The sequence below is a fragment of the Phodopus roborovskii genome, unplaced genomic scaffold, assembly GCF_943737965.1.
Source record: "Phodopus roborovskii unplaced genomic scaffold, PHOROB, whole genome shotgun sequence".
NCBI lineage: Eukaryota > Metazoa > Chordata > Mammalia > Rodentia > Cricetidae > Phodopus > Phodopus roborovskii.
Window position 1 is genome coordinate 10492494 of NW_026126469.1, and position 26161 is coordinate 10518654.

Sequence of the window (26161 nt, forward strand, 5' to 3'; positions counted from 1 at the left end):
CCATCGTCTTTGTTGAAAGCTGGGTCCTAACTCTACATAGGCAAGGAAGATAAGCTCTAGCAAAGATTTTTGTTTTGCACAGCAAAGATTATTCTTTTGCTCAGTTTAAGCAATCAGAGTAAACCCAAAGTATAGTTAACAGGGGCCTTGGTTTTCTTGACTCACGCCAAAAGATTTGATGAGTTAGGGATCATGGGCAAGACCTGTGGTTTAAATTCCTCATTTAAAAAGTTGCTTTGGAATCGATTCTTATGTAGCAATTGTGAAGGGAAGGGCTGTTATGAGTAGTTTTTTTTTTTTTTTTTTTTTTTTTTTTCCTGCTGGTCTGGCCCCACTGCCGCACCAGCCAAATAACACACAGAGACGCTGTATTAGATATAATTCTGTTGGCCAGGTACTAATTTCTTATCGTCTAGCTCTGTCTTAAGTATTAACCCATTTCTATTAATCTAAGTACTTCTACATGGTCTCATCTTACAGGAGAGAGGGGCTGGCATTCTTCTCCATTCTTCTCTCTGTCCTCCATCTTGCCTCTCCTCCCTCCTACTTCCTTTCTCCTCCTCGTCTCCTAGTCCCACCTATCTTGCTTTCCAGCAGTGCTTTATTCATTAACCAACAAGAGAAACATATTTACAGAATGACATCTCCCATCAAAGGGTATCACCCTCATCAGTAAGGGGTAATTGTTAAGGGCTGCATGTCTCTGGAAATAGCAAGCAGCAACACACAGTAAAGTCTACATCCATCCTAGCAAGGCTTCACCTGGTTTCTTTGATTTGTTCCCAATAGTTGTGATCCTGGTTTTAGCTGCCTCCTGGGGTAGTTGTAGGGATTAGATAAGCTAGTACCCTTTCTGAAAACCACATGGTTCTCAGGATAGGAAACACACCATGCTGCCGGTTAACACTTCTCTCCCAAGCATTTGGCCTTTTGGGTAACTGTGACTCTTACAGCAGTTATTGTCAGTGGATTGCTCCAAAGCGTTGTGAGTGAAACAGAGACTGTTGGCCCCCAAGTGTCCCCGTGACTGGCTTACTGTGCATTTTTAGGCATAGCCCTTCTCTTCCCTGGCCTGAGTGTTCCCATTGGAAATAAAACTGTATGTATTTCCACGTGGTCTTACCAGGGAGAGGCTGCTGGCGGTTCTAGTCTCTCCAGACTCTCCATCTTGACCCTCCTTCCTCCTTCCTCTTTCCTCCTAGTCCCGCCTATCTAGCTTTCCTATTGGCCAACAATGCTTTATTCATTAACCAGTATGAGACACATATACAGAATGACATCTCCCATCATAAAACAACAGGCTCCTGTGGACCATAATGCTCCTTCTTTCCCCACACTTGGGATTCTTTCAAATGATTTTCCTGGGTCTTTCAGGCCCAGTCACTAGTTACTCATCAGAGTTCACTTTTAACTGTCTTCATGCTACAGATAAGGAGCTTGGGAAGCACTGAGTGCCCTTGTCAGCTCTCTAAGACCGCACAGCCAGTAACCAGCCTTCAGCCCTGGCCCTGATGGTAGCCCTTGATGGCATCTCGATAGGCGTGTGACTTGCTGGCAGTGCAGGTGTGTAATGTCATTAGAGTCTATCCACAACTAATTAGCAGCATGATTATCAGCCAGCTCTGTAGGTTTTCAGTTGGTCCTATGCTTTACCTTTACAATTAGCTTTCCAGCATCTTGATTGCCAGGTTTCTGTACTGGAATGGTTACTCCCAGCACTGCTCAGGGCTGTGAAGAGGTCATGTTCTGCTGGATGAACTCAGTGTGTTTTTGGCTTGCCCTTTTGATTCTTTGAACCCCTCAGGCAGACCTTCTGCTGGCATCTGCCACAATTGGGTTTGTCAGAGCTGTGTTTTGTATTGCCCCATGCAGGGCGGGGAAGGGCATTTGAGGAGGCTGCTCTGGTACAAATCTGAACTAGTCTCTCCCCCAGGGGAAACATGGTTTCAAGTTGTGGCCTGCTTGTTTTCCACATGGCATATATGTTGACCCTCATTTTTTCTCAGTATAACTCAACTAACGTCTTCTGGATGTTTCAGACTTCTTTTGTTTTGTCTTACTGTGTTTTCCAGGGGATCTGGGTTTGTGAGATGCTGACAACACAGGATCATTGCAGAGAATTGTGCCTGACAGAGTCATATACATGGACATCAGGAAAGAGTTGGCTCTTGGATGGCCTGGAAGCTGATTTAGCAGAGACTTTGTTTCTTTCCATACTCAGTGCCCTTGTCTCACCAATAACACCACAGAAATAGCCTTTGAATCCAATTAAATGACCTGCATTGGAATTATTAGTCATTTAGATAGGAATTTTTTGATATGTGTATGTTGGATACCAAACCTACCTTAGAAAATGCTAATTTGGATTAGATTAAATCACTAATTCTGAGATCTAAGGCTCTGAAGGGGGAGTAGCAGTCACCAATACCCATGACAAAGACAGTAGGCATTGCCTTGAAATTATAGACACAGGCAGATACAAGTGCTCTTAACGCAAGCTTTGCTCTAGGGAACAAAACTATCACATTCAGAATTTTACACCTAGTTTTGTAATTACAGTTACCATTCAGTGTTGGAAATGATGCAGTAATTGTAAATGATGCAATGGAAAGGCACCATGAGCTGTGGGACAAGCAGATGTTGCTCGTTCTGACTTTGTTTGAGGGAGGAGTACCTTTGCTCTCAGGAAGGCAGAGAGAGTGGCAGCCCAGGTGGTTCTCAGGGTTAGAGAGGAAGAACCCTTTGAATTCATGAATTCTCTTTGGTAGTATCTATTGTCCATTAAACTGTTTTCTTTAGTCCAGGTAAAGGGGTATTTGAATTGCTGGGCATGCTGTGAGTATTGTAATATGAGAAGCATCATGGTCTTTCTATACTGTAGAAGTGCAAAAAAAAAAAAAAAAAAAAAAAAAAAAAGACTTGAAGTTGGGTTAGGGAAATGGTTCAGCTAGTTAATTGTTAAGTGCTTGCTTCGTAATCAAACCTGATTTTGGATTCCCAGCACTGACAGAAAAGCGGAGTGAGGTGGTGTGTGTCTCTGACCCAACTTGCAGCTTTGCAGACAGTCACATTCCCTGGAGCCCAGTTGCCCCCAGCCTTATGAATCTGTGAGCTCCAGATTCAGAAAAGACAATGTCTCTAGAACTAAGGTAGGAAGCAATTGAGGCAAGTACCTGCATTTGATGTCTGACCTCCTTAGGCACATGCACACATTTACATACCCAGAACCAAGAACCATGGAGATACAGAAACCCAGAATTTTATTTTCTCATCATTAATGTAGAAAGACCATGATGCTTTGCATGTACACAGAAAACTCTCTCTCTCAAAGTCTCTTCAGCTTATTCTCTTCCTGTCTCATGTCCTATATAAGTGGTCAGGGATAGTGGCATAAACCTTTAGTAATCACTGTTATGAGGCAAGGAAAGTATCTTTTGTTTTTATCACCTAGTTACACTAAAACTATTTACTATATTTGCATATGTGTAAAACTTTGAATCAAGTTAGTGTGTAGAATACTTTTCATTCTCTTATAATGAGAAAAAGATCATCTGGTAACAGTGCGTGCTTGAGTGAGTGAGTGAGACAGAGACAGAGAGAGACACAAACAGAGACAGAGACATACAAAGACAGACCGACCAACCTGAATTCCTGTTCCAACCAGGGATGCCTTCTTATAAGAAATATCTTCAGAGAAGTCTTTCTCATTGTATGTGGTGATTATTTCCTTATATGGCATGTGCATGCTTTTTGGACTGTTAGGGAAGGGAAGAAGTAGGTAGAGCCAGGGATGCTGCTTATACCTACTTAAACTGTGTCTTGCAAGTTGGCTAAACATTGTAGTCTTCATTTGCCATGTGTGATGAGGTCCAGTTTCCTGTTTTGTTTTTTTATTTGTTTTGTAATTATCACAGAAGTACTTAACTCTTATAAGAGGACTGAACATAGAAATATAAAACTTGTTTGTTTTCTCTGAAAGAACACACAGGCTATTTGTGGAGCCAGACATGGAAATAACAACAAATAATTAGACTGGTGGCCAGATGGCAAATGCTAACCAGGAGTCTAAGTACCATTTATAGGGGATACTAGTGTCAAATTATACAACCTGTAAAGAGCCTAGGGGGTTAAGTTTTCTTTGGGCTTCATTAATACATAATTCAATTAACTGAAAGTGTTCAGTTAGCTCAGGGGGTGTTTGGGTGTATTTCCCACATTGTATATTCACTAGTATCACTTTTGAAAATGATTTATCACCTTAACTTAAGCACTCTGATTATAGACCTTCACTTATTTCCCCAAAACTTTCTTTTACCTCACACTAAACAACTCCTAGTCTACACTCAGCTTTGTGATCTTGCGTGTTCTGAATCTCTGTAAATACAATTGAACAGTGCAATCCTTAATGGTTGGCTTCTTTAACATATTATATCCTCCAATGTGTTCAGGTATTTTGCTTGCATGTGTGTCTGTGCCCCTCATGTATGCCTGATCCTTGCAGATGCCAGAAGAGGGTGTCAGATGCCCTGACACTGGAGGGTTATAGATTGTTAGAAGCTGCCATGTGGATGCTGCGAAGGGAACTCCAGTATTCGGGAAGAATAGTCAGTTCTCTCAATTGCCTAATTGTCTTTCCAGCCCCATTACTTAGTACATCTTAAAGGTTCATTTGTATTTGTAGCATCATGAAATGGCCTTCGAAAACAAATGCATTTATTATTTATTTATTTATTGTGTGTGTTTTGTTTACATGTATGCCTATGCAGAACATGCTTGCCTGGTGTCTGTGGAGCCAAAAGAGGGCAGCGGAAGCCACGGAACTGTGGTTGTAGAGAGCTATGAGTTATCATGTGGGTGGCAGGAACCAAACCTGGCACTTTTTGGAAGAGCAGCCAATGTTCTTAATGGCTGAGCATTGCCTCCAGACCCATAGAGAATGGAGTTGTGTTAGTATTATCAGCTTTGTTTCCTCTAACGAATAATCAGGCTGACTTTATAAAGAAAAGCAGCTTATTTAACTTAGGGTTTGAGGACGGCAAGGGATGATACTTGGTGATGACTTTCTCACTGACAGTGAGTATAGGCTGCAGGTGGCCTGGATAGAAAGCAGCCCTGTGCTCCCTGGCCCTCTTCCTTTGAAAAGCCAGGGATCTAATCTTTAGGCTCCCTCCACTCTAATGACCTTTTCTAGTTCCAGCCACTTTTTAATGTCCTTAACCTCTCAATACCATCTCGTGATATATTTCTGTATTTCTGCTCAAAACGATGCATTAAAAGAATCTCTAAGAATGTCTTCCATGAGAAGCCATGGCATGTGTTGGAATGGCTGATGTAGAAGCCTAGGCTCACGGACATGACCGATGAAGGTTACAGGATAAATGAGGTAGATCCTGGGAGTTAGGAAGAGCCTTTAACTGTCTGAGACATAGTTGATGTGATAAATGAGTGATGTGATGGTGTGGGTATAATTTCACCCACTTAGGTAGGTAGTAAAGTGTAGCTGCAAAATCAGATGGTCTCCACTCTACTGTCTTGTCTGGATCTTTGCTTTATACCTCCAGTAAGGAGTGACAATAATCTTCCCTCGAACTCCTAACCTAACTGTGGGTTAGTTGTAGCCCTGAGTAGTTTTCTTATATTCTTAGAACATGGGATTTACATATTGATTGAATAGTTGGGTAAGCACAAGAAGGGGCATGGGAGGAAGGCAGGGTTCAGTCACATCCTCCCCATGACAGGGCTGGAAAGTCAGGGTCCTTGGAGCTCACAGGCTACCTTGGAGCCCACAGGTCAACCTGGACCCCACGGGATGACCTGGAGCCCATGCATGCACCATGGCCTCACAGTGGAAAGTATGCTATGCTTTTTAAAAGCCGGTAAAACTTATAATCAACAAAAAAAATTACTGAGTACTGTTCTAAGGTACACATCTAATGGAGAAGACTGCCATTTTCATGTGAACATTCGGATGCCGTCTTGGATGAGGGTGCCATTGCTGTGGACAGGGAGCATACATTAGGAAAAGCTCAAGTGGAGACTTATACATGAGAGGGTGCCTCCTCTCATGGTGTAGGTAATCCCAACTTCTATCTTCCTGCTGAGTCTGCTGCTTTTGTGTGTGTGGTTTTCACTTCCAATCTCCTGGCTATTCTGTTTATAATGATTCAAAGAATGTTGTAAGGGAATATAAAACTCTTTTGAAAGTGGCGAGAAACAACAAATCTCACAAAATGGGAGATGGCTGTTTTGAATTTCAACCTTGGGGGGCAATAGACATTAAGAACAGGTCAGGCACTCGGACCTGCTTTCACCAGTGGCTGGGGAGGGCAGCATAGACCCTTAGAGGTCTGTACTGCAGGTATATACACATGAGTTTGTGCGCGCATGCATCTCCCTGTCTCACCGGCCATTTCTTCCTGTCTTTCATCTGATGATTTCTTTTCCTTGTTCCTTTCTAAATATTACCTCCACTGGGACCTAATTACAGCTGTTGAAAGTGTACAGAACATCAGAATACTTGTGGCCTCCTGATGTTATCTTTAGCTCTCACAGAATATTAGGCACTAATTATAGACATCCATTGCATGTACAGGTATAAAAACTCTTCCAGGTTTGTTGTCAAATTGCAGTGAGGAAAAGTCAAGGAAATAGTTCTTATTAGCAATTGAATTTCACGTAAAATTCCCCCCCCCAAGGGTGAAAAGCTTGCAGAAATTGACTTTAGGTTCTAAAGCAAACACCCAGAGCCAAACTTCACCTTTACTTTTCCTTTAGTGTTTTTGTTAATGCTAAAATTTTAGAAAAGGCTGTTTCTTAGTATATAAAAAAAGAAAGCTTTATAGAAAATACATTCTTTGATGACAGCTGCTTTGTTGAATGGCCATATTTAAAGAGGAGTTTAATTCAAACTCTAGCTCATCATAGATTTTTCTAAATATTTAAAAGCAATTGCTGCCATTGACATGTAACCGAACACTGCTATTTTCAATTACATGTGTACAATATGTAAAAACATTACACTCACTGGAGTTCGCTTACCTGTAGAGAAGCAAGGAAACAAAATGCTATGTAGAAATGAAGAATAAATAAATGCAGTGTCTTAAATCTGAAGACCTGGTTGTGTTTCATTTCTGTTTTGAGAGTCTCAGAAGAGATCTTTTCTCATGGTTAATTCATTTTCGCACTTTCCATCAACACTGAAATTGCACATTGTTATTATTTTTTTAAGACAATCTTCCTCTGGGTAGCCAAGCCTGTCCTGTAACTTATAACTTGTAATCTTATAATGGAGGATGGCCTTTAATTCAGAAATGTCTACCAGTTCCAGCTTCTAGAGTACTCACTTAACAGGAGAAGCCGCCATGCCTTTCTTGAATTTCTACAGTTATGATGTAGTAGGCACCTGAGATCTAATGGCTTCCATATTTTATATACTCTCCCTCCACAACTTAGCTTAATTGAATAAAGTTTCAACACTATCTCAGTTAAAGTAGGGGATGAATTAGTATCATTTATAATTCTACCCCAATACAGCTTCAACCTCTCACTTTGTGACTGCCTTTCTGGGGTCCTATTGTTAGGATAAATTATGCAGTACTGTGTATCTCAGCTCTGTACATTAAGCATCTCACCCACTGCCACACTTTATTAAATGATTATAAATTTAATATCTCCTTACTTTTCATTGAATAGTTTCATATGTCTTAGTTAAGCCCTCTATTATTTTAAAATTTTGCTGTATACTGTAAACACTTTGTATATACAGACAGCTTAGTTCCTCAGAAATCTCAAATGCAAGGCCTGGAAGTCAAGAAGTCAATGGTCAGATGCTAACATTTTACATTTATTAATATGTATTGATGACGTTTTCCATTTTTGTGATGTTTCTGTGACTTCCACAGGAATGTGGGAGTCTTCGTTGTATTATCAATCATTGCCATATGATTGATATATATGTATATATATATATATAGTTTCCTGTTTGCTTTATGGTTAAATATATCTCCACATTTAGCATGCCTAATAAAACTTTTATATCTCATTTGAAACTGAATAATTTGTAATGTTAGGATTCCACAAAAAGTAAACATTTTAATAAGCAGTGTGAATTCTTCTAAAAAGAGGTTCTAAAACTTTTTTTTTTTTTTTTTTTTTTTGGTCATGCAATGGGCCCTTTGAAAAGTTGAAAAGTATGCATTATTTTGAAATGGAAATTTGGAGAATAGTGAGTGGTCATTTAACCAGTACAGTTCTTGTAATCAGCACATCTTCAAGCCAAATGTTCCTCAATTTCTTTTCTTTTAACTGAAATGTTTAATATGTTGAGAATTTTATACATCATTTCCACCTAATCCTCTCCCCCACCCCCCACACACTCCTACACTCTATGTATGTGTGTGCATACACATTTATATAATGTTTTCTTCTGAGTCAGAGTTGTGTGGATGCATATGTTTAGGGATGACTAATGACTCAACTGAATTAGGGATTATCCCTGGGGAGTATGTGTTCTCCCTCTCTCATGTTATTTCCCTCTTCCCTATTGGGATGCCAACAGGTGTTGTCCCTGAGCTGGTCTGTCTTAGGTAGCCATATTTTTGAGACTTCTTGGCTGCACTTCCCTTTTACATACACACAGTCATCTTGAAGATGTTCTGGTCTACTGGTTCTTACAGTCTTTCTGCTGCCTTTTCTGCAGTGTTCTCTGAGCCATAGGAATAGGGATTGCATTTTAGATATATCAGTTGGGGCAGGCGTTCCCTGGCTCATTGCTGACCAACAGTTGTTTCTGCAATGGTTTCTGACTGCTGAGAAAAGAAGGACCTGTAGGTGAGCGGTGAGAGCTCATTTTTCTGTGGGTATAGGAGTAACTACTTAGAATACTGTTAGAAATTATACTGGCTTAGCAAAGTGACTGTGGTAGGTTCTCCTCTAGGGCTCAGGATTCCACAAGCTACAGCTAGTTGGTTCTGTGTGAAGTACCAGGCAGAGTTCTCTTCCATTGAGCTGGCCTCACATTCAATTCGATGGATGCTGATTGTCCACAAGGTATTAGTATCTTTGGACTTTCCTACTTTCTGCACTTCCTTCAGGTTGCATGTGTAATCTAATGATTTGGAGAGAGGATTCACAAATAAGAGAGAATACGCAGTGTTTTGTTTTTCTGGCCCTCGGTTACGGCTACATCAGTCAGTATGCTATTCTCTAGTTCCAGCCATTTACTTGCAAATGTCAAGATTTAATTTTTAATTTTTCTTGGTCTCAGATGGATTCACAGTAGCTCTACCAGTCCCTCACTCCTTCAATGAAGCTGGTATGGTAATACACTAATGCTCGCACAAGGTAAAGACTGATCAACAGCAACAAATAGAATATCATAAGCCAGTATCTCTGATGATTGTAGTTGTCAAAACTCTGACTCAAATACTTGCAAACTGAATCCAGGCTTTTATAATAAAGATATTCATTGAGATTGAGCTGTCTTTGGAATACTGAAGGGATAGTGTACCCCTTTGTAGGAAGTTAGAGGTTGATATGGTTCACCTGGCATAGGTTCTCTGAACCAAACCCATTCATTTCCAGAGGCAGTTCCCATTCATCTCTACCAAGCCATTTCTCTAGCGCCTTTTGTGTATGTGTTTGAGTAGGTGTGTTGGGTGTATGTGTGTTCTTGAAAATTCAGGCATATGTGTGCATGAATGTGCCAAAGGTCATCCATGGATATTATTCCTCAGGGGCTGTCTACCTTGTTTTTGAGACAAGGTTTCTCTTAGTTTGGAGTTCACTGATTAGGGTAAAGTGGTTTGCAGGTCTTGCTCTGGCTTCACACTCCCCACCCCCACCCCCAGCACTGAGGTTACATGTATGTGCTACCATGCTTGGCTCTTTCATCTGAATTCTAGGGATCCAACAGCAATGCTTGTGCTTGCAAGACAAGCCCCACACTTACTGTTCATTCTCCCAAGGCTTAGATACTCACAAGAGCACACATATTAAGATGATTATTAGTAGCTGGAAATGTCAGTTTCTCAGGCTTATGTCCCAAGTCCTTGGTGTGTCATAGTTGAAATATTTATGCTGCCCCTCCCTACAATTTCCATTGTTGTGTGTGCTACAGGAACTGAGAGGATTGTGACAGCCTCAGCTGGTTTCTCTTCTCCTTTAGACATCATTGTTGAGAAGAGTTCTGATCACTGTCTTTCCCCATCTATCACATTTTCACATTACTGCTATATGTAATTTCCTTTTGTTATTCTGGCTTGAGAATATTCATTTATAACTTTCCTTGAAATGCATATGTGCACATGCATACTCACACACACACACACGCACACACATACACCAAAATGCTCATGTACTCATTATTTCACTCTTTTTTGCTGAGCTAGTTACAGAATAGTGTTTTCATTTATAGCCGAGAAAACCGAAGCCTGTGAGTCCTATGGGGCATGACAGTGCTGGTGTGAGCTCAGTGCTGGAGTTGTTGCAACTATATCTTCCTGGCCCTTCTTGCTATTTTTCATCTTAATTACCTTACCCTAATTACCTTAATTATCTGGAATTTTCTTTTTTTAGGCATGAGTGAATTAGTGATTTTTCTTGAGTCACATCAATAGTACTGTGTTTGCTTTATATTTCTCTTCTTCTTTCTGCTGGTCTCTGTTCTTCAGAGGATCTAGGCTGTGTGTGTGTGTCTTGACCCTTGAGTTAAGATGTTGAGGCATTGTCAGAGAGAGATCCTGGTGAGAAACTGAGCTCCTAGTCTGATATTTTGAGTTCCACCTCTCCTACCTTGGAGTTTTCTTTCTGAGGCATTCTAACTGTCGAGTGTCACTGTCTGGACATTTAGGGTCAGGCATTCCTTTGCCTCTTTAAGCTGCATCAAGCCTGTCGTGTGACCTTTGTTTCTTCACCTTCATCTTTGAGGGAACTGAAAGTTTAGGAAGCTCTATGACAACTGGAATCCAAGTAAATTCCCTTCTGGGCATGAGGACTGAGTTGTGAATGTCGGTGGCAAGGGCCTTCCCCTGTGTGTCACCTTTGGCAAGGGAAACAACCTGTTAGTGATGCAGATGCTGAGAGTAGATTTCTGGGTTACCTATTGGCTCCATCATCAGCACCAAGTGCTTTGTGGATAGAGCCCCAGTCTTCCCAGAGTCTTAAAGCTCTAAGAATGAGGCCTGGATGCTCTCGCTCCTTTCCCATCACTCTGTACAGACATAATTAGTGACTTGGACGTGTCTCTTTCTCATAAAATATTCTTGCTGTCCATTTGTGAATCAAATTGTTAGAACCTTGAGGGGTTTTGTTTTCATTTTAAAGTTAGAGTTTGCTAAAAGAAACCAGCTATTCTAGGTATTTAAGTAGAAGAGATTCGTAGAGTTTTAGTAGCCACAAAACCATCAGAAGCTACATGGAGTAGCTAGAATGGTCATCTGGAATTGAACTCATAACTACAATTAGTGCATTATTTTATAGCCAAGAAAGAGAAAGTTCGGCAGGCTTTCTCTCAACTCTTGAGTTCAAGAATACTATATAAGAGAAGTGATCAGAAAGGTGGTGAGTGTCCTCTGAGACATGGATCCAAGTACCTTCTGTCATACATAGCTGCTGCTGGACAACCCCCTTCCTGCCCAACAAGTGTCTATGAGTGTGTCAACGCAGAGCCAGCAACCCAACCCACCCACCTACCCACTGCCCTCCACCAGGCTTCCAGGAGGAAACAGGCAGAGCCATTAGACATGCCCTTCCCTCTCCCCCAGGCTTCCAGTTCTTAAGGCAGTGCATGTGTTTTAGCAGAATGTCTTTCATAATCCACATCTAGCAAGACTGTGTTGTGTGGCATGTGTGAGTGCTGATTCATTGTCCTGTGTAGTAGTTTGAGGGATTTTACTGAATTCTCTATGGCTTGAATGTGTGGTCAGCACTCAGATGGGGAGTTCTCTTAACCCCCAGCTTGTCATTGTCATCTATTATATAACAGTTTACTTTAGGGAAACCTTTTGGGGAATTCCTGTTCATCTTTAAAAGAGTCCAAGAAGGGAAGACCGTGGCCTGGGAGAATAAACTGTTTAGTTGCAGCATTTTGGAAAGTACTAGAGGGAGACCCAGCGTATCACACACAGTTGTGGTCACTGTCTGGGTGAGGTCTGTCTCCAGCAAAGGTTGCCACATTCTCACCCTGTGTTTTCCACTCTGCGCTGTTCCTTCCCTAGCTTTATATGTGTGCTTAGAATTTGCAATGGAAATCAAATAAAACAGTTTATTTAGACTATATCATATAGAGATATGACCTGTTGGCCTGTATGGGATTATTCTGACTTTTTCCTTCATACCTCTGTAACACTGATTCAGTAATGTGGAAAAACTGTTAGCAGCTCTGCTACCATTACTCATTCTGCCTAATCAATTGCTTTAAACACATGGTAGATGCCCTTTTACATGTTTCAAATTAAGACCCAGGTAACCTTGCAACATTACAAGAAAATAAATATTATAGTTACTAGTAAGTAGTATAGGGCAGGGGAAAGATGGATGATACAAATGCACTTGGAGTGTTTCAGCTTTTCTTCATAGCATGTGACATTTGTTTCTCTAGAAAAAGGCTCAGGAGCTGGAGGGAGGATTATGGTTTGAGCTCTTTTGCCCCTTCATCACAACTGGGGTTTTCTTAACCTTCCTTCCTTCCTTCCTTCCTTCCTTCCTTCCTTCCTTCCTTCCTTCCTCTCTTTCTTTCTTCGAGATTTTATTTAGTTTTATTTTGCATTTATAAGCGTTTTCTTGAATGATGCCTGTTCACTACTCGAATGCAGTGCTCACTAAGGCCAGAAGAGGGTAGAAAATCTTATGGGACTGGAGATAGAGATGCTTGTGAGCCAGCATTGGTGCTGGGAATTGAGTTGTGTTACTGTGGAAGAGAAGCCAGTGCTCTTAACTGCTGAGTCATCTCTCTGTCCTCCAATCTTTCCTTAATTGGGGGCACATGCTCTAAAGTAGGCAGTCCTAAAGTCTGTCTCCTGTTGCTATTTGCGCTGTGCTACTGTAATCACATTTCCAGACATTAGGAGTTCTTAACTCTTTGGAATCCATGCATTAATAACTGACTATGTTAGAGCTTCACTTGTACCAAGACACCATCACAGCTCCATGACTGTGTTACTTACTATCTTGTTGATACTTTGAACAGGTTCTTGTTAATGGGTGCACGAACACAACAGGTATGAATTGAATTTACAGTCACTCATAGTTATGTGGAACCATGGAGAATAGTGTCTGGTATATAATCTGTAATGATTCAAACTCAGAATTTAACTCTGAATACTCTCAAACCTTTATGAGTGTGTGTGTGTGTGTGTGTGTGTGTGTGTGTGTGTGTGTGTGTGTGTGTGTGTCTATGTGCATGTGCGTGCCTGTGGGCACGTGTGTGTGCGCGCCCGTGCATGCATAAGTGTCTGTGTGTGTAGTTGTCATCATCACTGGCTGAGCAGTGATGGGACAGACTTTGTACAGGGAATTTGAAATAAAACTAGTGAAGATAATATCATTGTTGGCCATTCACTCATAGTTACTGCTCCAATTATTGCAGAGTAGAGGGTTTCTAACTCAGTTCGTAGCATACTGGGCAATCAAGGATGCCTTTTATGTTCATCAAAAAGGTTGGCTGCACTGACTGTCTTTGACTAATGTACCACAATTTAAATGTTCCAATAATTGTTATTTTTTCCATTCATGTAGTTCATAATTAGTATCTCATTTCAGACTAAATGCAGAAAGTACTTTTGAGTGTGTGTGTTTGTGTGTGTAAGAAAAGTTTAAATTCCACTGTGTGAAATTTAGAATCCTACTATTTGCTCTGAAGGTTTTTGTTTTTAGAGAAGCAGACTGTACTTGAGGAAGACATACATTGAGCAGGGTACAGATTACATTATATATTTGAAGGAGTGCCTTGCATTAGAGAGTTTGTGCTTAGAGAGTGAAAGGTGAGATGACTCAGTCCACATTGTAGTATGCATTTCAGCTATGAAGAACTTTATAGTAGTCCTCATGGTTGAGTCGTAGAAGGGATTGTCTTAAGATGTAAGGAGGTACATGAAAACACATTGAGTTACACGATCAAAATATTTTAACAATTTTTGTGCCTTATTGATAATATTCTTTGTAGTGTGAATGTTATTAGCTACTGATTTAAAGTTTATCTAAGTGTGTGTGTGTGTGTGTGTGTGTGTGTGTGTGTGTGGTCTTATTTTTTTCTGGAATATTTAGCCAGTTTAGTATGGTTTACAGACATTCCTTTCTTTATTTTTTCATTCCCCCCCCTTTTTTTTTAATTTTAACTTTATTTTATGTGCATTGGTATCAGATTCCCAGGAACTGGAGCTATAGACAGGTGTGAGCTGCTCTGTGGTTGCTCTTAATCACTGAGCCATCTCTCCAGCTCCACACTTCAGCTTTTTAGCATTGTGATTAGAATAGATTTCAGAAGGTTCAACAGCAGTACTCTGATGAAGAGATTTCCAAAGTCCTAACCCCGTGTTGTGATTCTGAAAGTGAACTGAAACATCCAGGCCAGTCTGTGCTCAGCTCACCAGATTTTGCTGTATTTCAGAATCTTGAAGTAAAAGTAGAACATTTGCCAACATTGTGGAAAAAGGTTCACAGTTGAATATGGTCCCAATTGTCTCACCAAGAATGTGTAATTGCACATGTGACTTTCCTTACATAATTTAAATTAGTGACAAATCATACCAAAAGTGTGCATGACTTTCAACTTTTGCATACACTGGGTAACAACCTATTTAGATTTTTAATTAATGAAAAATTATTATGTTAAGGCATGATTATATGCATAGGGTTAATTCTTATTTTCTAAAATTCCCTCATAATCTTTGTAGAAAATTTCCATCACACTTATCATCACATTTTTTTTCCTACTGTCTGGGCATTTAAAATGTCAACTGACTTACATCTTTATTTCATTTTTCAAACAGAAACTTCAAATCACAAGTAGAGACATGGCTTATACCACAGAGTTTATCTTTACATCTCAACTCAATAATATTAACTCCAGTCAATTAGAGTGATCAAACTTTAAAAGCTTTAAGATAGTTTTGCACAGTGGTTGTCACCTAGGCTATATGGAACACATTTGACAGCTTTTGATGAGCAGTGTGGGTTTTGACTACATCCGTATAAATACAGCTTCACAGACAACATGCAGTGTTGATGTATAGCAGCAGCATATCAGTAGCATCCTTCTAATAAAAAAATTATTTCTACTTTTCAACTTATGAGTAAGATAAGCTTTGTTGTCTTATCCTTATTTTTGTTAGGATACAAACAAGAATATTATAAAATTAAGAGTAATTAAAACATACTTCAAATGCTAGTAAAATTCCATGGCCTATGTAATGGGTATAGTAGACATGTAAACAGATAGCTAAAGCATGGCGTCTAATACAAGTTTGCACATGCTGCTGCTGAAGGCACACAGACTACTGAGGAGCAATTAACTTGCAGACCCAAGCACTTATTGGTAGGTTTAGAAGGAGAGATTCCAGATAACCACTAACAAGACTCCTAAGCTCTATTAGGGATTACATGGTTGACTTTTCCCTTCATCACTTTCTCACTCTTTTAGAAGGGCAAAACCTTTGTGAATTAGGCACATAGCATCTTAGGTTCCTACGTCCCGATTTCCCCTTTCAGAAGTAAATTCCTGAGTGCACACAAACTCGAGTTTTTCTTTGCCCCTCAGTTTTAGTTTCTTACATGTACTCACAGAAGTTTGATGTTTGTACCAGAGACTCAGAGGAGGTGTCTTTAGGACCACATTTTAATGGAAGCATAGGGCCCTGCTCAGAACAGTGTTATCAAAGAGTGTAAAATGCTGTGGGAGGAAATTTATTTCACAGCTGGGGAAACTGAGTCCTGAGATATTCTTTTCTTGCTGTCTGTATCAGGTGGAACTATTGCTGTTGAATGTATTTTAGAGTGTATGGTTCTCTGTCATTTGTGGTCAGTGGTCATTCCCAATGGTATATGTATTGAATCCCTGAATCTTTTAGAAGAGAGATGCTTTCTGTCATGGTCTCTTCAATGGTCTTTTATCCAGTCCATCTGGTTAACATCCAATGAACAGTAATGTTTCTGACTTGCCTAGTTAAAACACTATGAATTTTCTTTCCTGGTAGAACATTTGGGTCCACCCCCTGCCTCTGACAACTTCTAACTGCTCTTTTAAATTGGGTAAGCCACTTCAGCTTCTGTAAATATGTGGGGATTTTTGCTTGTTCCATAGAAGACACACATTAGTTCCTAACATGCGTAGGGACGCTCAAGACCTCTTTACTCTCTATAGCTTATTTTGTCTGCTGTCAGCCACCTTTCCTTTCCCTATGACTGCTAAGAAAACGTGGCAACAGAAGTCTGGCTAGCACTAGTCCACTCTCTCTTAGCCTGCTCTGGAGCCCTCATGTTCAGTACTTTGTCTTCTTGCCAGTTCCTTGTTTCTTTTTCCAGTGATGTTGTCAGTTTCACAGCAAGGTGCTTTCTAGAAGCTCATCGCTAACCTGTGTCACTTCTGATGGCAGTGTTAAGCTCCTTTGGGGTTTTCAAAAGCTGTCTGACTTTTCTGACCTCCAGCAATGTTGCCAAGAGCAGCAAGCACATCAGTTACCTTATTTGCCAGGCACATCAAGGATCTGTCCTGATTCTTACTCAACCCCACCCCCAATACACACAACTTACTTTATACCTCTTCCATCTGGGGCAGGGATAGGAATACCTAGTAATTAGAACATAGTTTTATATGAAACCTCAGTTGACTCAGCTTATAGTCTTGTGGAACTATGGGACATGAGAGTTGATGGACAGAGCATTTGCAGGAAAGTAATTTTAGATTCCAGCTATGGAGACGTACTGAGATTTAAAGATGGACAGGGCTAAAGTCACATAGCCAATTAGTGACTGAGTGAGCAGTTGTGGCTGGCTGTTCTAAGTCTAGTGCTGCTTCCCGTATTCCCAGTGTCTCTGAGCAATCCTATATAAAGGGTTGGCATTTCTGTGGCGTTGTTCTCCTTGCTCTTACTGAGCAATGCCAGCTGTCCATGCAGGGAGCTGGGCCCAAGCTGTCTGTAGAGAGAAATTAAGGGAATACATGTATTTTCAGCCCTGTGCAGGTCCCGCTTTACCCTTCCTACTCTGATGACCCGATGCTTCCGAACATGATGGAGTTTGCTGTTCCTCTAGCAATTGTGTGTAATTTTCAGCCTGTCTCATTCTTTAGTGCTGCCTTCCCACGCTGGCATCACATGCTGTGGCATATCTGCTTTGTAATTACACTGGTAGGGACTTACCTATACTGTTTGGAAAAGGTTTTGTCTAAAGTGCTTATTTACTTGTACATAGTAAGTCTTGATTGATACCTAGGTAATCACTGAGATTAATCCAAGACTCCTCCCCATAATGGGAAGGATCAAAGAATTAGGAAAACAGGTAACAGGAAGAAAAGATGGGGAGGTTGGCGAGATAGTGCACTTCCTCTGTTAAGCTTAGAGGAAAAGTATAGATGATTTGGAACCTTCAGACCTAACTTTACTTGGTTTTGCTGTCAGGATCATTTCAAAATTCACCATGCATGTGAGTGGACTCATACTTAGCCTGCCACCACCCGAACTATGGACATTTGCTCTCAGAGAACTAAAGTTGTGCTGTAGGTTCCTCTTTGAGCTAAGCCTGGAAGCTGATTCTGAAGTCTAAATGTCAGAAAGCTTCCAGCCAGATATTGGCATGTAGCACTGGATGAATAGCTTTACACTAGGTGGGGGAGAAGATAACGACAGGTGTGGGTATCTTGAGCTCACTGGAAGAGGACCTGTCCACAGTGAGCTGTGGTCTGTGTTCAGATCCCAGCTTAGTGAGCTTGGTGAGCCTATGAAAAGGAACAGGAAGGAGTGATGAAAGCAGCTTTGGATTACAGTGAGATTCCCTTATTCATATCCACACGACTGTCATCACACAAGAACACCAAATGCTAGTATGGACACAGGCAGAGAGGAAGCTTTCTCAGATATAACACTAACAGTTGGCTTAGTTATGGAATCGGCACTGTAGGAAAGTAGGGAAAGAAAATGCAGTGTATACATACAGGGCTTTCCTCAGCTATAAAGAAGATCCAAGTTAGGTCATTGGCCAGAAAACATATGCAACTGGAGATCTGGGACAAAACCCAGATTCATAAAGGCAAATATGTTTGTCATGTATGTGGAATAAAAAAGGAAATGTGAAAGTAGGCAGGGGACTATTTGGGAAGAGGATGGGGTCAGAAGGATGTGTGGCAAGATAATAACAGGAGGGTTGCACACATTCAGAGTGTATATAGATGAGTTTGAAGATGTCATAATGAAATTCCTCTTTCTGTAGAATTAATGCTGGCAAAAATCTCCCAGCAGTAGTTTGGTAATTCTAGCAAGGAATTGACTTTACCTGTAGAGATCAGTTAGGGAAAACCCTTAATGTTTTAAGAACACATTATTTAAGTCTTAAATGCTTGTTCAGATAAAACATTCTATTGGTGATGGACACAAATGCTAAGCTGAAGTCTGCCATCAACTTCTGATGTTTGAGCCCCGGCCCCCTCAGTCTCCCATTCCTACATCAGTGAATTACTAGGTGTTCATTTTTGTTCCCCTCCCTCCATATCATCAATTTGTTCATCACACACTGATGAAGGAGTTATGGAGGGACTATGGCAAAGACTAATATGGATGCTTGATGCCACTTAACCTCAATGCTGGAGTCACAATGTCTACATAAGGAGCTGGGGCTCTATCTCAGTGGTACAGTGCCAGCTTTCCATATCCCAGGACCTGTGTGATCCCATCACTGCAAGGTAAATAACCAGAAACTTACACAGGAATATCCCACATGAGCTCAGTTTGGAGGTGGTTTTAGAAACCACAATTTGAGGCTTATAGCACCAGATGTGTAATGCCATGTAACGGCTGTTCCTCAGGAATCTTAGAAGTGCTTATAGAATTGAATATTGATTTGGAGGGAAGAATAAGAAAAATCTGGTCCTGTATCACTCCATTCTCTGTTCACAAATGCCAGAGAATTGGTATTCATAGACTCACGCAAAGGACTTTCACTTTGCTGTGGCCCTCGGTTTTCTTACCTATATGAGAGGGTCTTGATCAGCATCTGGTCTTTTGAACAACTTGCCTCGGTGGTTTTGATTAGTTTGTTCTGTTTGGATATTGGCCTCACCAGGCTTTGATTGGGGAGTATGACGGAAAGAATGTATTTATAACCACTGTCATCCAAGAGGGGTGTGTGGGTATGTTAAGAGCCAGGACCACTGTTTCCAGACACACAGCCTACAAGGAAGAGTCTGTGCTGAAACTTTCTTACTTTGTAATTGGGTGGTTGCATATACTAATTATGTTTTGCAACCTCTTGGAACTTTACCTTTCGGGGTGGCTAGGCTGGTAGTGGTCCTAAGGATGGAATCCAAGGCCTTATGAATACTAGGTAAGTGTTCTGCCACTGAGCTAGATCCCTGACCTCAGTCTTATGCTCTTGATTTTTTTTTTTTTTTTTAAATGTGGGTCATGATAGTGCATCCCCATATAGTGCTGTGATGACTCTGTGGTCATTAGCCATCGCTTCATATATAGTCGGCCCTCAGTAAACACTGGTATTTCTTGTTAATCTATGGCTTTACTGTTCCTATACAATTCCTGGGAGAGATGGCTGAGAGCCATGGCAAAGGTGATCAGTGAAATCACATAGGTTTTCCCTACTTGCTTTACACACAGCCTGGACCTGAAAGTCAGGGCATCTTGTGTGTAATAACTCTTTTTGGCAGCAGGCATGGCTGGGATCAGGGCCCTTTTTCATGTTTACCTCTCTCCTGGTGCTACTGCTTTATTTTCAGTGTCTGGGGCACAGGGTGGGGAGGGTCCTCTGTTTCACTTCTTGCTTTCACAATGATCATGGCTAGAGTGAAACCTACCTCAAGACAGAAGAAGGAAGAGCAAGGTGAGGGCTGGCACCTTGGCAGCCTGTTCTCACCCTGCCTGTTTGTGTGTGTTCAGTGCTTCTGTTTCTGAGAAGCTACTAGGGACCTCAGCAGGCATGTGCTAATCCATCATTTTTTTTTGAAGCCCACTTATCAAAAGCAAGGTTAAGATTTAGAGGAAGAAAACAACCATAAAACATTAGAGCTTCCGGAAGTTTACAGATGTTCAGTGTGCGATGCATACCTTTTCTTGTGAACGTCACTGTAATTTAACTGAGACTCCAGTGAGGATCACAGGGACCCCATGTTCCTCAGACCTACCTTGTGTGGACTGATTTGTGCCTGTGGCTCACAGGTGCTTTGATTTGTTTCTGTTTCCTTTTCCCTTCCTGCTTCCTTTCTCCTTCCCCTCCACTCTCTCCTGCCCCTCCTCCCCATTCTCTTCCCCTTTCTTCTGTTGTCTCCCTTTCCTTTCCCCTATCATGGATACCTATTATATCGGGTCAGAGTATAACTTCAAGTGTTACCTTGTTTTTGAAGCAGAGTTTCATTGTTTTCCACCATGAGGGCTAGCTGACGTAGACTTTCTGGGAATTCAGCTGTCCCTAGCTCTATCTCCCTGTAGTAGCATTGGGATTACAGATGTGCAATACTGTGTCCAGCTTTTATATGAGGTCTGGGCATTTGAACTCCAGCCTTACACATGCATGGCAAGTGCTTTGCCCACTGGGTTCTCCTCAGTGCCTGTGTTGTTCACTCTTGTCATTGTTTTTGCTCCTGTTATATTTCTGAATCTCACAAATTTCTAAGTTTTGATAGGAGCTGCCTCTCCAAACCTGCTCTGGGTTTTTGTTTTTGCTTTTTGACAGACCTTTACATTTTCCCATCTTTTTTCTATGTTACTTCCTTTCATTGCACTTAGAGAAATGTAACTCCCCTGACTTTATGTATTTTGAGTGAAGGAGGAGAATCTGATTCATCTGGAGAAATAGTGATAGGCACGTGTTTATTTGATCATTAAGTTAATATGTATTTTCATTGAGTTCTTATCATGAACTAGGCCTTGGGGTTATAGTAGTAGGAGTTCTGCTCTCAAGCATTGGAGAGTTTACTTTGTGTTATGGGCATGCAGCCAGCCATGTGATGAGTGCTTACCTGCAGGGATAATGGTGCAGGGACTGAACAGGGTATACCACTGTAACAAAGGGTTAAATGCATGGCTTATATTCTAAAGAACTAACAGGAAGTAATTGTCAGGACATGAATGATGCATTCTGGGTGAGAAATTATTTGTAACTGAGGGGTAGCTTGTTTGCATGGGTGCAGTGATAAAATCCAGCAAAAGATGAATTTTCTGTAAAATGTAAATGCTGTCAAACCATCTGAGAAGTATTTTCATGAAAGGTATTTGAAATAGGATTAGTATCTTTTATTAAATAAAGTATCACCACCTGTAGAAGTATTTTTACTGAAGTCTGATGAACCTTTAATGATCAGATTATTTGGGTCATTACTAAGTTAATTGAGACTGCTCTGGGATTGAGACCCTCTGAGATTGAAACCCTGATAATGAAAAGGTAAGTTGCAGAATGACCTTATGGCCTCATGCACAAACTTCAAAAACAAATGTGAATTTTTTCATTAGTATAGCAAAGCACTATAATTGTGACAGGATTTTATTTTCTAGGATTGCAAAAATATTTCAATATCTGGGAATCTATCAACATGATTCATTATATACTAAGTTAAGAGAGCTAAAGAAATTGTATCAGTGAAGCTAATGGGGAAATAGTTAGAGATTCTATACAGATGTGAGTAACTGCAGGGGAGGTACATGTTATGTAACCACTCCTGCAGAATAGATTTTCAAGTACAGCCGTACCACCCAGGAATTTCCAGGTCATTGTGACAGGTGGGCAGATTGATAAATTACTTTCTAGTAACTAATATTAATACAAAAAAAGTATTAGAAGACTCCAGTAAAAGAATATGCTACTACTTCCCTTTAGGGAGGGGGTCATTCATGGCCAGGCATCCAAGTTGAGGCAATATAAAACCAGTAGGCTTAGTAGACAGGGATTGGAAAGAATTAGAATTGGTGGTGGTAGGCATGCCATATGGACAGGGTCAGGAGCTCAGAAGTTCATAATAAACCCTGGATTACTGTTGACATGCAGGAAATGCTGTGGTGGTCATCTACAGACAGATATAGTCCTCAGTGGAGGGCATGCTCAAAGTGCTTCATGTGAGGGTGAGTGCTTCCGCAGGGGAATTCACAAGGCTGTAGGGTGCATAGCTGACTCTTGTTTTCATATTGAGTTTTACCTTTTTCCTCTTAATACAGCCCCAGCATTTTACCTATTTCCTTATCTCTGAGGCATAGCTAATTAACCCAGTATACCCAGCTGGTAAGTAGTACAGGCTTGCTCTGCAAATTTGCATTTTTGTCTTAGAGATCATTACATGTTATATTCATTTGCATTAGAAAGCTTTTGTTTTGTTTACAGCAAAGGTGCAATGATGCTATTAACCCACTTAAAGAAAGATAAATAATTAAAATTTATACTATAAGAGCACATAGAGCTTTAGAAATTTTAAACCTTCCAACCCTTTTTTTTTCATTTATTCCTTGTTTTATACTCACCCTAGTCATGCTGAAAGTCAAAATAGTACTGTCATCCTTTTTATTTTTTTCTATTCCAACCTTAGAGATAGGCTTAGTTTTGGTACTTAAGTCTCTTTAAATGAAACCAAATGTTTAGCCGGACTTAAAAACTCTGAGTAAAGTAGACGTTTGTTGATTTTTGTTCTTTATTGTTTTTGTGGAAAGCCTTAGTGGTAATTTAAGGATATCTAAAATGTGGTCCTGTCATAAGGTCATAGTTTCTCAAGTGTCTGTGTCTCAGTGCACATTCAAGGGGAGGAAAAGGAAAAGAAGATCTCTGAGGTCAGAGGGATGCCAGTGTCACCATTGGCTTTGGCAGTTTCTTCCCCTTTGGTTGTTCATGGAGTTATCACCATATTTTGATAGAACAGTACCTATTTCTCTTTGGGTAAAATGGTCTATAATTCTCAGTCTCTCAGTCATTTTCGATGGGAATGGATCTACTCCATCCCCCCTAGTTTTCATTGCAATTGATGATATGTGAATAAAGCCCTTTGATATTGTTTATTGGTTTGCATAAAATGTCCATAAATTAAGGAGGCCTGGAATTTGTAAATCATAACTTTTTCACCATGCTATCAGAAGGGCTTCAGCGTGTACTGTTTGTTCATGGCTTGGGCACATGTGAATTCCTCCCAGTGCTGTGTGGCAGCTTTTTCTTGTCTCTCTATTGCTATGGCACAGGCTGAGGCCTTCATCTGTTCATCGGTTCCTGCGTTTGCTCTGTGCTTTGTCTTTATAGACATCTGGAGGTAATCATGTCGCCCTCTTAATTAATTCAGTTCAATTAATAAATTACTAGGTAGATGTGGTGCTAGGAGTGGGTGCAGGGTACCTTCCGGCCTAGCTGTGTCAGAGAGCTCTTGCAATCAGGCCTGGAGAGCCCTCCTCAAAAGTCTGTGAGATTCTTGCCCAGCAGGCAAGCTGCCTGGAGTAGTGATTGGCATATCCTGACAGAGAACTAAATTCTCTCTTAACACAGTGTGGATACTCTGCAAGAAGAGTGTCTGGGCCAGGCTGGGTATCCCTCATGCAGTCACAGTAACTTTCATAATTTTACAGCTTTGTTAGGTGTTAATGGCCATTTCTTTGATTTACAGGCCATCACTGCATTCCTGGTATTGAATATTCTTTCTCTAATAAATTTTAGTATTTGTTAAAGGCATTTTGGTAACCAGTGCCTCTGTGCCCCGCCCCCAAGTGCCTCTTGGTGTGTATGTGTGTGGCAGGGGGAGGGTAGTCTTGTAGAGAAGACATTTTAAAGCATGCTGTCATGTGTCTGCTAACAAAGTATTTCCTGTTTCCCTGATGTCTTCTGGATAAATTTAAGCTCAAGTGTGTGTGTGTGAAGAATTTTCTCCTTGGCCCCATCTCTCACTCGCTCTTTGGTCAGCTTCTTTCTCATATGTCCCTGAAGCCACACTGAACATTGTGTTGTCTGTTTTCCAACTGCAGATTTCAACGATGTCTCACCCGTCTTGGCTGCCACCCAAAAGCACTGGTGAGCCTCTTGGCCACGTTCCTGCACGGATGGAGACCACCCATTCTTTTGGGACCCCCAGTATTTCAGTGTCGACGCAACAGCCACCCAAGAAGTTTGCGCCAGTAGTTGCTCCAAAACCCAAGTACAATCCATACAAGCCGCCTGGAGGAGAGAGTGAGTTGTGGGCCCTGCAGTGGGAAAGAAATCAGCGTAATGAGAGATTGGATCTGCAATTATGGTTGTGTCAGTAGGATGTTTCTCAGAGCTGCTCTGTTTTAATGAGCTCCCTATAGTCTTTTACACCAGCCACTTTTTAGAAACAAAGAGAGTAAGTCCTCACAGAGTTGAATGGCTGGGGTTTTCTAGTATTATGTAGCAATAGTGGCCCAGATAGAAACAAGAGCTCTTCATACAGAGCCTTTCTGTAGCCTTGTATCTCACCCTTCCCTATCCTCCAGTGGGGATGTGTCATGTGTCTACTACTCCTTGGTTCACAGACAAGTGTCAAAATGGTCATTGGACAGTAGGACACAAAGACGCATAAAACTGCTGGGATGATATTGCTTCTCTCTCTCTCTCTCTCTCTCTTTCTAGGGGAAGTTGTCTGTGATCCATGTATGTTGAATTTACAGATGGTTCAGAGAAAGCCTTAGTTCCAGGGGTTTTAGTAGCAACATACTCTTTACATCAAGTGGATTTTAAATGTGTGCATTAGCTCAGCATGTAATTTTTGGATATGCCATGCACTCTCACATTAGCAATCTTCGCCAGTACAGGGTCTTGGTGTTGGAAGAGTCTTTGTATTTGTACCAATCAATGTCAAAATCCCATTCACACATATGAAGCAGTAATTTAAAACCTTGTAGAATAGTGTGAAACTTCCAGAAGCTGAGAATAAAAGATGTCCTCTATTGAGATTCAGTCTTTCTCTCTTGTGAGCTCATCTAACTTTTTGACAAATGATTGTTCTGTCTCTCATGTTGTCTCCATTATGTTCTTTGATGACATCCTTGTATTTGTTGTAGAAACATTGCAGGGGATTATTTCATACCCCGTGGTATTGCCTCCACTTTCTGGTTTCTTTTGAGTCTTTCCCACCTCCCAGGAACCACACAACTGTAACTACTCCATTGGCCTCCTCGTGTTTTAGGAGTCCTGTCAGGCACATGGTTCAGTTGTCAGGCTTCTGTAAGGTGACATCAGAGTCAGAGGATATAGGATGGAAGACCAGGCCTCTCTACATACTTGAGCTTTGGTTGATGGGTCTCTGTATGTCCCTTACTTAGAAAAGGCATTCCCAAGGCATGAGCATGCTTCTCTGGGAAAATCACAGTCTGCCTGACCCCAGGGCCTGGGATGGAGGTTTCAGACTGCACCTCTGCAGTTCACTAAGGTCATTGTGAAGCTGGTTTGCACTGGCTCATCATCCTCTAGGACAGTGATTCTCAACCTGTATGACACGACTCCTTTGTGGTCTGGAACAATCCTCATATAGAATTCATATCAGATACTCTGCTTATCATATGTTTATACTACGATTCATAACAGTAACAAAATTACAGTTATGGAGTAGCAGCAACATAATTGTATGGTTTGTGGGTGTATCACCACAATATGAGGAAATATGTTAAAGTACCAGCATTTGGAAGGCTGAGAACCACTGTTCCAGGTATGGTGGGTGGCTCAAACGTGGGTTATAGGGGGGAAATCCTTGCTCAAGAGCAGGGAGAGCCATGTGTTGGCTTCCCGGTTTGTTTTCTTTCTTTCTTTTTCTTTTTTTGTATGATTTTCATGGCATCTTTAGATCATTTATTCTCTACCTGGGGAATTCAGATGGACTCCCTACAAATAAGCAGAGAAGGTCAAAGTGCTTACACAGAAAATGGTCATGGTAAGGGAGCTTTAGGGAGAATGGGATTGGATGATTATATAACTGGTAGTTTGTGGGTAGGTTCTACATAGAGTATGTGTGCCAACAGGAGAAGAGAGAAAC

The 26161-nt window shown here is 41.0% G+C and overlaps 1 protein-coding gene across 1 annotated transcript in view; it reads left to right on the plus strand.

Moving 5' to 3' along the window:
• The window catches only part of Lpp (LIM domain containing preferred translocation partner in lipoma), a 421297-nt gene that overhangs the window by 23837 nt on the left and 371299 nt on the right, over window positions 1-26161 (plus strand). The window contains exon 2 of the mRNA XM_051191238.1: window positions 24141-24342. Within this exon, the coding sequence (XP_051047195.1) occupies window positions 24150-24342 (193 nt within the window). The 5' untranslated portion in view covers window positions 24141-24149. The remainder of the gene's footprint in view (window positions 1-24140; window positions 24343-26161) is intronic.